This window comes from Podarcis muralis, chromosome 14 (assembly GCF_964188315.1).
Source record: "Podarcis muralis chromosome 14, rPodMur119.hap1.1, whole genome shotgun sequence".
Lineage (NCBI taxonomy): Eukaryota > Metazoa > Chordata > Lepidosauria > Squamata > Lacertidae > Podarcis > Podarcis muralis.
In genome coordinates, this window is record NC_135668.1 from 53075731 (window position 1) to 53089789 (window position 14059).

The 14059-nt window shown below is 45.0% G+C and overlaps 1 protein-coding gene across 6 annotated transcripts in view; it reads left to right on the forward strand.

The window, feature by feature from the left end:
• SDK1 (sidekick cell adhesion molecule 1) overlaps positions 1–14059 on the forward strand; it is a 588002-nt gene that overhangs the window by 387946 nt on the left and 185997 nt on the right. For all 6 annotated transcript variants that reach the window (XM_077918733.1, XM_028706986.2, XM_077918736.1 and 3 more), the window contains exons 16-17: positions 2625–2772; positions 3737–3877. In XM_077918733.1, coding sequence (XP_077774859.1) covers positions 2625–2772; positions 3737–3877 — 289 coding nt within the window. The remainder of the gene's footprint in view (positions 1–2624; positions 2773–3736; positions 3878–14059) is intronic.

Sequence of the window (14059 nt, forward strand, 5' to 3'; positions counted from 1 at the left end):
GACTGTCAAGTCTGAAACAGCTTTCACACCTGGTGGGAATTGGAAAGCAACCAGTTTTTAAAGCAGGTAGGAAATAGAGGATATTTGAAAAGCTCATATAAATCTGTGGTACATCCAAACTTTGAGACCAAGGAATGCATCTTGATAGTCCATTCCAAAAGGCACAGCTGAACTGTTGTTCATCAGTAAATATATATACATATATCTCAGTGATGGCCACCAATTTGGATGGCTTTAAAAGAAGATTGGACAAATTCATGGTGGAGAAAGCTATCAATGACTGCTAGAAACAAAGCCTTATAAAAAACGGTTGAGGGATTTGGGGGTGTTAAGTCTGGAGAAGAGGAGACTGAGAGGTGATACAATAGCCATTTTAAACAATCTGAAGGGTTGTCAGGTTGAAGATGAAATACGCCTATTTTCTCCTGCTCCAGAGGGGAAGACTCAAAGCAATGAATTCCTATTACAAAAAGGAGATTCCAGCTAAACATTAGGAAGAACTTTCTGACAGTAAGAGCTGTTTCACAGTAGAATGGTCTCCCTCGGGAGGTTGCAGACTTTCCTTCACTGAAGGTTTGAAAGCAGAGGTTGGATAGCCATCTGCCAGGGATTCTTTGGCTGTGTTTTCTGGGGGTTGGACTAGAAGACCTTTGGTGTCACTTCCAACTCTACCATTCTATCATTCTTTGATGGCTGTGTTACTGGAACCCTGCCCCCCAGCGTGATGGGAGTGCTCTTGTTCCCAGGTCTTGCTTCTGAGTTTCCTAAAGGTATCTGGTTGGCTACTTTGAGAACAGGATACTGAACTAAATGGGCCTTTGGCCTGATCCAGCAACCTCTTCTTATATTCTTAGGTTCTTACTATGCATAGTACCTAACAATGTGACATAAGAACAGGTCCTTGCCCGCACATGCACCACCTTTCAATGATGTTTCCACGATTCAAAGTGGTTGTTTCTTTTCCAAGAATGAATAAAGCAAATGCAGTTACAGCTGGAGGTGAGGGCTAAGGATTCATTCCAAAGACTTCAAGAAGTAGTGGGTCTTTGAGTGAAGATCAGAAGCAAGAGAGAAAGCGGTAGCGTTAAGTTGGCATTCTGAGAATGAAATGTCTGTTTTAAGTAACAGTTCTGGGAGCCAGATTATGGGGAAAGATAACAAAAGGAGTTAGTATTGCAGGATGCTTCCCACATCGGGTGAGCGTAAGGGCAGCTTTTCACATTATGTTTTGAAAATGCAAGTGCTCTTCATGACACACTTCCACAGTGAAAATGGTTTAAGTGTTGCTTGATAGGTGCAATCATCTTGTGCTGTTGGCTCTGAGTGCCTTTCTGCAGTTGGTGTGTGCAGAATTTTGGCCTGGTCCGGGTTGCATTGCACGGCTGAGCAAAGGATGGGTGACCCTGGCTTGGTTCTGGGAATATGTAGTTCTCTGAAAGCAAGAAATCTCTAACAGTAAATTTTCCACACCAACCTGCAATTCAAAGGATTATTTGGGGGAAGCAATTGCAGTTAAACGGCATATCGAACCATTATGGACAAAAATCCACTATGGAAAATCACATAAAGCCATTACTAAGGAGAAATACTGAACTTCTATGCCCCTTTCAAAATTGTGTTGTATGTGAAGGTTATGCACATGAAAGTCTGGTTCTTATATTGCATTTTCAGCTATGTTCAGACATGGGTATAACATGAAGGAGAGAGCTCATATCTTTAAGAGGTAATGTCAGAAAAAGCCTTAAGAAGATTATGGTTCTTCAACTTAGAAAAGACTGCAGCTAAAGGGAGGACACGATAAAAGGTATATAAAATAATTACAAGGTGGATTAACAGGTTAATTTTAATTGGATGTTAATCTGTTCCTTTATGAAAATGTGTTCATTGCTGCTGATGGTGTTGCTGTAAACATAGCTGTCCAAGCAAAGAATGAGAGAATGCTATTTTTTTCTGGAGAATAAATTATGTCTCTGCTAATTCAATACAACCCGTTACCTTGATTAAATATCCGGAAAGTATCCCTTTTATTAAGCTGCTTCCGTATTTATTTTAATAAGTTAATCAGTTGATTAATTGGTGGAAAGTGAGACTATTCATTGACTAACAGTCCAACTCTAAGAGCATTTACTTGAAAGCAAGAGCCATTGATTTGAACTGAGCTTGCTTATTCTCAGCAAATAGGGGTGGGGAGAATAGTGGGTGTGAAAAAATGCAAATATTCTCAGAACTGGCATGTTTTCTCCAGATATTTCAGACCCTTCCCATGCCTTTATCTTCATAGTAATCAATGAGGCTAAATAGTTTGAGGCCAAGTGTCCTGGATTAATGGTTCTAGGGACTGAGAAAGCTTTGATCAGTTGATAGCCCTAATTTGGAAATTATGAATAGATTTCACAGTTCCATTTTGAATACTTCTATGCAGGGTGCTTTGTTCAGTGTAATGGTGAAGTTGAAATATAAGGCTTGACAAATCAATGCAAGATGGAAATAGCAATGGCAAGTGGAAGAAAGGTGTTCCATAAGGAATGGACTTTTCTGTTGTTGTCATCTTGTGGGTCATCCAGATCTGATTACTTGCTATACTAGTCAAATGCTGATGCCATTATTCTGCTTCCCTCCACCAGACTCTCCATGGAAAGTGCACCTCTCAGACATTGATCCAAAGATGACCAGCATCACTGTGAGCGGCTTAACTCCCGCCCGCACCTACCAATTCAGAGTGTGTGCTGTGAACCGAGTGGGCAAGGGCCAGTACAGCATAGAAACCAGCAGGTACCATGAAAAAAAACCCCTCTGTGAACATTAAGTGATCATTGCTCTGGATATAAGTATGCTTGTGAAAACAAGGACCACTATGTTAGATTTGATCAACGTATATTGACCTTTCTAGTCATTGTTCCTCTTAAGCCACTGAAAATGTGACCAGAAAACCAAATTTTCAGAAATCAAAATACCGTAATTTAAGTACAAAATATAGCTCCATTGCACATTTTTTGAGGTGGTTATAAGCATGATGGGGGAGTTTAAAGATTTTGAGAAGCACACATAGACTGGGTGACCTGAGTGTTCAAGACCATTCCGTCGCTTTTGGAAACTTCACCCCACCTGTCACTTTCTAAACCTTTTGGGCAGATATTATGTTCTTGTAAATTCTTCAAAGCACCCCCACCCCCTTGCCGAGTGCAAGGAGACTCTCAGGAATGCTGAGACTAGCCATTTAAGTCTTTACTTGTCTAAATGAGCATTGAACAAGTAGGGATCTAGAAAACTTTCCCCTGTGCAATGGTTATAACATTTCCTTTGGACATTGATCTGTCCCACAAAACATAAAGGGGGGTGCACTTTCACCTTTGGTTTCCAATGCATTGGTCTTTTGTTGAACCCAAAATTTAGAGGGCTTTGAAATGCAAAGATTTTGAGATAAAGAGTTGGAGTGGGGGAGGTGGGTATATTATATGGTGGGAGGGAAAATTTGAAGGAAATCATGCATTCTTGGCTGTTGTGTAAATTCATTCAGATGTGCAATCATTTTGAGAGATCATGGCAAGCTGAGTGATTCAGACAGAATCAGCAGCTGTCTCTCTTGTTGCTTGCTTAATTGGCTTTCTACTATGTTGATTTGTTGCAACTACCGGAATTTCAACTAGACCTCTGAAAACAACACTATATTGTCTTTAAGTGAAGACATCAGCTGAGGGTCTTTTTGCCATTTTCTTCCATGCCTGACTGCATGTAGATTGATGTTACCTGAAGAACCTCCAAGTGCATCACCCAAAAATATTGTGGCCAGCGGGCGGACCAATCAGTCTATCATGGTTCAGTGGCAACCCCCTCCTGAAAGTGAGCACAATGGGGTTCTCCATGGCTACATCCTACGGTAAGTGAGCTTCACCTACCCTAAAATGTCTGAAGTCTGTCTAAGCTATGAATAAAAGTGACACTGAACTATGTCTCATTGTGACATCTGGCAAACAAGAATTTGAAGAAAGTATATTGATGGATCATTCCCAATTTCACCCCAGTGATTATCTTTAGAGATGATCTACATGTTTATCTGAACTTGGCTTGGAAACTTCCTGGTTTCATAAAGCATTTCCTCCAAGGACAGCTGAGCTTTGATGTCCCACCCTCACTTCTTGAGCCTGGATCAATTCCTGGACTGGAAAAACGTTCCTAGTTTCCCTCTATGTCCTCTCTGCCAGCCCCCAAAGCACCCACCAAAGGTTCTACTCCTCCTCCAACAGAGGTCCTACTCTTCCCCTAACACCTCACTGAATAGTTGCAGTACGAGTACATATGTACTATACCAGCTTTTCCCAACCTGGTCTCCTCCAAGTTGGACTCCAGGCTGGACTCCATCAATTCCAGCCAAAGCGACCAATGATCAGAGCTGATTGCAGTTATAGTCCAACATCTGGAGGCCACCAGGCTGGGGAAGGTTACTCTGCTCACCACGCTGCAGGGACAGTATGGGGTAGCAGCTGATCGCCTGGCCCCTTCAAGCATGGCTAGTGACCTGGGATGATGGGAGTTGGAATTCAGCAACATCTGGAGGGCCACAGGTTCCCCACACTTGAGCTAGAGTGCTGGATATAGATGGGAGAAACCCTGGTCACAAAACTCACTTAGTGACCTTGGGCCTATCGCTACCTCTCAAGATTATAATAAGGTTCAAAGGTGGGGACAGTGCCCAGAGTCAGGATAATAAAATAATTATTATTGTCATTAGATGGGGCAGGTTTTTGCTCTGAGGAATGTATTGTTGATTAAGCAGAAACTCTATTAAAATGGTTTTACAAAGCTGGAAGTGCCAGACTCCGATTACCGTAATTGTTCATAGTTCAGCATTTTCAACAGTAATAAGAACACAGGAAGAACCCTGCTGGATCCAGCTAATGACCCACCTAGTCCTACCCTGTTCTCACAGTGGCCAGCCACATGACTGTATGAAACCTGGAAGCAGAATTTGAGCATTCTCCCTAACTGCAATTTCCAGTGGCTCTTATTCAGAAACTTTGCTGCCTCTAACTGTCATCATGGATAGTAGCCTTCTATTTTTTGGATGAAGCATTCTCTTGACCCTCATGGTACCTTTCCTCATCTTTAGTATACACTCCAATTGAACTTCTCATATTGAGGGGTTTTTTTAAACAACTTCCAAACATTTTGGAGTGATTTGATTCTTTTGAGTTTGCCTTTTTTCTCATGTTGAGGAAAGCTTCCTTTTTCAGAAATCAAATGTGAGCATGTTGGATTTTCTTGGCAATTGACTACAGTATTTACATGCACATTTAATTTGATAGCACTATGGTCACTGCAATGCTAACAGTTCGCACCAGATCCTGGTCAACACTCAATATTAAGTCTGGGGTTGCTGCCCCTCTGGTTGGTTACATGACCAGCTGTTTGAGGGCATAGTCATTTAGGATATCTGGGATTTTATTTCTTTGTTGTGACTGGAACACATATGTATCCAATCTGTGTAAAGAATAAAGTCACCCATTTCTGCAACATTTCCTCTTTCAGATGCTTCCTTAATTTCATTCTTCATCTCAAGATCTCCCTGACCATTTTGATCAGGGAGACAATGGCTCATCCCCAGTACTAAATTACTCTTGGGGCCCAGTATCACCACCCACAACAATTCTATGGAGGTGTCTGTTCCTTTTGGTATTTCTAGCTTGCTGAACTCAATATTCTCTTTGATGTACAGAGGGTCACGACCTCTGGGATGTCCTTCCATGTCCGTCTTATAAAGTTTATATGCAGAGAAAACCATGCCCAACTCGTCACCTCTCTTCCACCAGGTTTCCATTGAGCTCGCTATACCAGGGCTGTCCTGTAAGAGTGCTTCCGTTCTTATGCTCATACGTTTCTGCCTGTGTGCTTATCATATCTCCCAGCAGATGCACACAGGTAATAGGACAGTGATCAGATGACTATTCTATCATTGATTTTACTGGAGCAGTGAAAGGTAGCCTCCATTGGCAAACCAAGGAGCCATGATCAGCTCATAGGAAATGTCCTGCCATGGTCTGGGTGCAGGACTGAGAAAACAGTTCCTGAAACAGAAATTGGGCTGCATCTTGTTGGAGAACTGGGTAGCTCTCATCTAGTCCAGCCCTCCTCTACTAGTTCCCTCCAGTAGCTGATTAGTGAGCCTTGCTTATTTGCTTATAGAATTGAAGCCTTGCTCTTTAACATCCCAAGCCTGTCCTTGAGAGAGATGCCGTAGGCAAGCATTGTCTTTTACTAGACTAACCTTTCTTGATGAAAGAGCAGTGTCCCCCTCCCCAAGTTTGCTTTCTTTTCTGTTTGCTTTCATTTTTGCTCCAGTGCAGGATGCGAGCTTCTTGTTGGTTTCTGGCAGCATCAGCTGTCAGCAGCATTCCCCCCCCCCCCCATTCCCAGCTGTAGTCTTCACTGAAGCATGCAGTTGGGAGTTGACACACTATAGCTGTAAATTTAAACTTTGAGACTCGCAAGGTGTTGCATGCCTGTCAGGCATAGATGTTGTCAGGCCCAGAAGTAGACCACCTTTCTGTTGTCCAACTCCTCTAACACCTGAAGGTGCACTGAACCTTCCATTATAATATATGTCAAAGCTCACAGTGAGGTGGGACACAGAAGGATGTGACATTTGCAAACTGGCCATCCCTTGCTCCCTAACAGAGAGATGCTGGACACAGAGAACCTGGAATGAGCATTAAGCCAAGAGCACAATCCCAGGGACAACCCATGCTTTGACTGCAAGAGAACAGCAGGATGCACAGAGCATATACCAAATCAGACAGTGGGCCCATCTAAGCCAGTATGGTTTCCTCTAGCTGGCAGCAGCTCCCCAGGCTATGAGATGGGGGTCTTTTGCATCATCTGCAATGGGCTCCTTTTTAAAAACTAGAACTCCCAGGAATCAGCCCTTGCTCTATGGCTGAGCTGTGGCTTCTCCACATTCTTCTATTCAGCTAGGTTTCCACTTAGATGTGTGGGGGACAACCCAGAGAGAGCCGTAACTTTGCATCTGGAGTTTGGATGAATATTCTTCAAGTGTGAAATTGCAAGTGAGACAGGCCATCTTTCTCTCTTTTGAGGGGGGGAGGTATGAAGAAAATGGGACTGCTGTTTAAATCACAGCTCCCAGATCATGTTTCCTTCTGCCATAACATCTGGATCAACTTGACCTGTGACCCGAACTCATGACAAGGTGGTTTCCCTAATCCTGCCAGTGGAAATTAGCAGTGTTGAGCAGGGAGGGTTGGAGGAGATGCATTTTATCATGACCTCAAGACCTGGGGTCAGTTGGGCCAGACATTACAGAGGGAGTCAATGCAGCTTGACATGGGGTTGTATCCAAATACTCAGTGATACTTAGTGCACACCCACTGAAAACAGCAGGCATAAGTTAGTCATCCATTATTATTTTTAATGGGTCTACTCTGAGTATGACTTAGATGGATGCAGTCCTGTGTTGTTTGCCACTGCGCAGCCATCAAAGCCTTGAGCAGGAAAACCTTAGGCAGGCCTGGCTTGTTGCCCAAACCCCTCCCCACAATTGTGGCTTGTTAATTTAGGGATAAATAGAAGTGCAGGCAATATAACTATTTCCATGTTTTTCGTCTCCCAGAGTCATAATGCCTCATTTGCAAGTCAGACGGCTATTTAGTCTACTTATTTCTGATATGTGGATTAGCATATTCTGAACAGCTATTGTACAGCTTGTTTCCTGAAGGGGAATAGGCAAACATCTCTCCTCCTCCCCCCTCCCTGCCTGCAAGTTCTCAGGCTTCCGAGGATTGTTTGTTTTTGATAATTATTTCCTTTCAATGTGGTTTTTCCCCTCCGCTGAGTGCAAGAGCAGGGCTTTGAGGGATTCACCAGATGGCCTTGGCTTTCATGTAGGTCATAACTCCTACATAGAGACATTGATTTGATTTCTTTTCCTCTGCAACTCATATCTTTTTGTTTTAAAGTGAATATATATGTTCCTGTATTTGTTCTATCATATAATCAGAGCTTGAGATTACACACACACACACACACACACACACACACACACACAGAGAGAGAGAGAGAGAGAGAGAGAGAGAGAGAGAGAGAGAGAGAGATTTTTTTGGAATGAAAATTCCCATCAGTCTCAGCCAGTACATAAAAATCATTTAGAGGTGTTGTTATTGCTGCTATTGTTTTTATTATATTATATTATGTTTATTATTCACCCTTCATTCCAAGGTCCTGGGGTCGGTCACAACATCAAAACACAACATTAAAAACAGTTCAAAACAACAATAAGATGGGTCCAAAAATTACACACCTCAAGCGTTAAAAGCCAGGTAAAGAGGTGCATTTTCAGCATTCTCTGGAAGCTGCATAATGATGGTGCCGAATGCACACCCGTGGGGAGGGAGTTGTTGTTTTAGGAAGCTGCATATGAATCTTGTTAAATAAAGTATATGGTTCAGACCAGCTGGAGGGTACCAGGTTGGCAAAGACTGACCTGTATCATTGTGCCTAAGAACACAAGCAGAGCCTGGTGGATCAGGCCCATGGCCCTTCTAGTTCAGCATCCGTGCTCACAGTGGCCAACCCAATGCCTGTAGGAACAATGACAAGTTGTTGTATACTAGTTCTGTCTCCACCAGTTGCACCCCTTTGGGGAGGACCAGGTCTTGACAGCCTTCGTGCCTTGGTAACTTCTTATGTGGCAGGAAAGGACCCACAGTTCTGCAGATCCCAGGTTCTGGCATCTCCATTTACAGTATCTGAGGAGGTAGAGTTGGGGAGGACCTGTGTCAGAGACTCTCGAGAACCACCTGCCAGCCCACTGGCCTGGATGGGCAAATGGTCTGAACCAGCATAAGCCAGCTTTATAGTGCCTTGTTAATACTGCACAGATTGTAATTATGGGTTTCTAAGCGCAGGGACGTGGGTGGCACTGTGGGTAAAAGCCTCAGTGCCTAGGGCTTGCCGATCGAAAGGTTAGCGGTTCGAATCCCCGCGGTGGGGTGCACTCCCGCCGTTCGGTCCCAGCACCTGCCAACCTAGCAGTTCAAAAGCACCCCTGGGTGCAAGTAGATAAATAGGGACCGCTTACAAGCGGGAAGGTAAACGGCGTTTCCGTGTGCGGCTCTGGCTCGCCAGAGCAGCGATGTCACGCTGGCCACGTGACCCGGAAGTGTCTGCGGACAGCGCTGGCTCCCGGCCTCTAGAGTGAGATGAGCGCACAACCCTAGAGTCTGTCAAGACTGGCCCGTACGGGCAGGGGTACCTTTACCTTTACCTTAAGCCACCTTCAGTGCCTATGGGTAGAAAGGTATGAATAAATGAATAAATTCAGTGTTGCGAAGTGTCAGACTAGGACCAGGAAGACCTAGGGTCAAATTCTGTTCAGCCATGAACAGCGGCGTAGCGTGGGTTATCAGCACCCGGGGCAAGGCAAGTAATTTGCGCCCCCTAACCCGGGGCAAGGCAAGTAATTTGCGCCCCCTAACCCGGGGCAAGGCAAGTACAGTAATTTACTCTCCCAAGCAGCAGCAGCGAGGCTTCTCTTTCCCCCGCGCTCTCCTGGAGCTGCCTCTTTTCTTTCCTTTTTTCCCTTTCTCCAAGGCTTTTCGCTTTCTCTCCTTAACTGATTCCTCCTCCACACCGCGGCGTTTCCTGGCTGCTCCCCCCCTCCCCTCTCTCTCCTCCTCGCTCTGCTCGCCTTTCCCTGCCCTGCCTGAGGGCGCCCTGAGGAGACTCCGCTCTCCTTTTTGACCAGGCGAGGTGGAAAAAAGGGGGGAAAGTCTCTTCCCGCCCCCTCGCCAGACTCCCTGCTCGGCTCGGCTCACTACCCAGGCGGCCAGTGGAGAGAGTCTTGAGCCGCTTAATTCCCAGCAAGGAATTAGCAGGCTCGCTCCACCTCCTCCTCCTCCCGACTTTGCTGCTGCTGCTGCTGCTGCGCGGCTTTTTTCCTCTACCGATGGCACGCTGTGCCTTGGAGAGGTTCCCGCTTCCTCGAGGGGGGCCGGCCAAACGCGCCCCCCAAAATGTTGCGCCCGGTGCGGCCGGCACCCCTGGCACCCCCCACGCTACGCCACTGGCCATGAAGCTTGCCCAACCTGCCTCTAGAGTAGTTGTGAGGATCAAACCAGATATTACTTTGGGTCTGGGACTTTCTAAGGCAATCTTATCTGTCTTTTTGGGATGCGGGTGGCGCTGTGGTCTAAACCACAGAGCCTAGGCCTTGCCAATCAGAAGGTCGGCGGTTCGAATCCCTGTGACGGGGTGCTCCCATTGCTCGGTCCCTGCTCCTGCCAACCTAGCAGTTCGAAAGCACGTCAAAGTGCAAGTAGATAAATAGGTACTACTCTGGTGGGAAGGTAAACGGCATTTCCGTGTGCTGCTCTGGTTCACCAGAAGCGGCTTTGTCATGCTGGCCACATGACCCGGAAGCTGTCTGCGGACAAACGCCAGCTCCCTTGGCCTATAGAGTGAGATGAGCGCCGCAACCCCAAAGTCGTCCGCGACTGGACCTAATGGTCAGGGGTACCTTTACCTTTACCTTTATCTGTATTTTTATCCATCCAGTGAATTCACAAGGCAGCTTGCAGTGAAAGTGAATGCATGTGGCATTGGGCTGAATAGGAATTTTAACAACACTAAAAAAATATGGTATGCTGTCTACCATGAATTGAGCCTTTGCATGCAGTGGATCATCATTAGAGGAGTGGTAACAGAATGGAGAGCAATTGGCCATGAAGGCAATTTGTGCCTGTTATTAGTTGCATGGATGCTACTAGAGGTGTGCAATGATGACAAGATTCACCTTGTAATTGTACCTGTAATATGTGAAAGCAACCTGATGTAGTTCAGATCCCCTCTGGGTCATTCTAATTTTCTTCTTTTTTGGATCCAAATCTGATCTATTAAATTAGAAGTGTTGCCTATAATGGGGAATCTAAAAAGGAATGTAAATTCCAATCCTTTCCACACAAGTGTATAAAGTTTGCAGGCAAAGGAACCCCCTCAGTGTGGATTAATGCTGCCAAAATTCAGGCATACCCATATAGGGGTTTTCATGTGAGGAACCTTTACTTACTTAATTATTTTTTTAAAAAAGAAAAAGTCGCTAACTTTTTTTAAAAAAAACAACAACAGCCAGAAGTAGATGCAATTTGCAGGCATCTGAGGAGATGAAGCCTGTCAAATTTTAGAAAGATGCATCAGCATTCTCCCACAAGATAAGACTTTGCTATTTGTGGGTAGGAAAATAAAAATGTTTCCTTGCCCAGTTTTTTGGGTGAGCAACTGGGGACCTGAAGAAGATCCCTGAGAAAGAGAACTGTGAAAGTTCCGACTATACTCAATGATTTTACTTCCTTTCTTTTTTAAAAAAAGCCCTGAAAAAAATCATAATTTTTCACCACCACCCTTAATGGAAATACCTTCCCTTTCCATGAAGGAAAAGAGGGAGCGAGGTATGATTTTAAATTGATTGTTAAAGGGAAAAACAATTGGGAAGGAAGTAGCCCTCTGCCACCTACTGATTTGAGTGGCCTCAGAAAATAATTCCCTTCACTTGAAAGTAAGATGTGTTGAGTGTTGGAAGATTCAGGGCAGATAAAAGAAAGTATTTCTGCATGCAGCACAGAGTTCAACTATGGAACTCACTAAGAGGCAGCGATAGCCACGAACTTGGATGGCTTGAAAAGAGGACTGGACAAATTCATGGAGGAGAGGGCTATTGAAGACTGCTAGCCAGGATGGCTGTGCTCTGCCTCTGCAGTTGGGAGGGAGTGATGCTTCTGAATCCCAGTTGCTGGAAACCACAGGGGAAGAGAGAGCTCTGGTGCTCATATGCTGCTTCCTAGTTTCCAACACAGGCAACTGTTCAGCCTCTGTTGAGAGCAGGATGCTGGACCAGATGGGCTAGTGACCTGATCCATCGGGTTCTTCTTGGGTTCTGTCCATCCAAAGGAAAGATTTCCCCCACCTCTTTATCCCCTCCCCTCTTGAGCTCTGGGTGTCTCCACAGAGTGACTCAGGGCACCTGATCCACATTGAGATGCCTTGTTCATGGTGAGATCTGACTCAGATGAGATCATGATCTGTTGCTCAAGGTGCACACAGAGCTGGTACACAAGCCTAGATGTTCCTATTCTTTCCTGCTCAACCCTTTTACTTGCTCTCTGGAAATCTCCAGCAAGCCATTTTCCTCCCCCAATTGTCATTATTTGTGCTATGAATGTGGTTCCACAACGAGAGCCTGATTTGCTCCTTAGCTCCATTTTGGGGCCAAAAGTCTAAGGGATAAACGTTGCTCAAACAGATTTATTGCTGCACTATGACCAAAAAAACAGAAAAAGCTGTAAGTGTGTGGTGAGGGGGCATGCAAAGGGAAGTTGAACACTAAATCATCATTTTTATTAGACAAGCTGTAATTTTTCTACAGCCATAAAGCAGGATAAAACACGAGTTTTGCTTAGCCCTAGGCATGTATTCTTGGTGAGATCAGCATATAAATATTGGAGCAGTCAGGCAGGAGTCAGTCTTCCTCTGCTTTTGCTGCTCACTCTGTTACAATAAAGAAACCCTAAGAATATATTATTTATAACTCCCTATCAATAGCATTGTTATTAGCACAAGAAGAGCCTACTGGATCAGGCCAATGGCCCATCTAGTCTAGCATCCTCTTCTCATGGGGCCAACCAGCTGCCTGTGGGAAACCAGCAAGCAGGATTCAAGCACTCTCCGCTCCTGTGGCTTCCAGCATCTGGTATTCAGAAGCATTGCTGCCTCTAACTGTGGAGGCACAGCATAGCTTTCATGGCTAGCAGTCATTGATAGCACTCTCCTCCATGGAGGTGTCTGATTAGTATTGATATTATTCTTATTATTGAAATTGACATTGTTATTATTATAATACAGAGTTTGGATGTTGTGTGTTATTTCTGCCACCTCTGCTGTATGCCTCAGTTATATCTCTTTCCAGTGAGGCTGGGAAGCTGTCTAGCAGGAGAGATGGGGAAGGTTTGTCATAGAATTACAGTGGTGCCTCGCAAGACGAAAAGAATCCGTTCCACGATTCTCTTCGTCTAGCGGTTTTTTCATCTTGCGAAGCAAGCCCATTGACAGCTTAGCGGATTAGCGCTACAGCGGTCTAGCGGCTTTTCGCGATCAGCTGTTAAGCGGCTTATCAGCTGATAAGCGGCTTAGCGCCTTAGGAAAAGGGGGGGGAAGCGGAAAAAACCCGCGGGGACTCTCAAGATTTTTTCGTCTTGCGAAGCAACCCCATAGGGAAATTCGTTTTGCGAAGCGCCTCCAAAACGGAAAACCCTTTCGTCTAGCGGGTTTTCCGTCTTGCAAGGCGTTCGTCTTGCGGGGCACCATTGTATTGAGTTGGAAGAGAATCTTAACTAAGGAATCCATGACAGAGGGCCATCCAACCTCTGCCTTAAAACCTCCAAGGAAGGAGAGTCCACCACCTTCTGAGGGTGTCCATTCCACTGTCAAACAGCTCTTACTGTCAGAAAGTTCTTCCTGATGTTTAGTTGGAATCTTAGTCCTTGTAACTTGAAGCCAATGGTTCAAGTCCTACTCTCCAGAGCAGGAGAAAACAAGCTTGCTCCACCCTCCATGTGACAGCTCTTAGATATTTGAAGATGGCTATCATATCTCCCCTCAGTCTCCTCTTTTCTTGGCTAAACACACACAACTCCTTCAACCATTCCTCATAAGCCTTGTTTTCCAGACCCTTGACCATCTTGGTTGCCCTCCTCTACAGACATTCCAGCTTGTCAATATTTTTCTTAAATGTTGGTGCCCAGAACTGGACACCATATTCCAGATGTAGTCTGACCAAGGCACAATAGAGCATACTAGGTACTATGGCTTCCCTTGATCTGGACACTAGACTTCTGTTGATGCAGTTTTGAAGCAGTAGGGAGAGCTGTCCAGCGCCAGAGTCCCCTGGAATGGTGAGCTGAGCCACATGGTGCATCAGCACCATGGCACCAACTGAGCAAGTTCACAGCTGTTCCAGCTGACCTCACCACTTTCCAGGCCTTTATTTATTTAATCA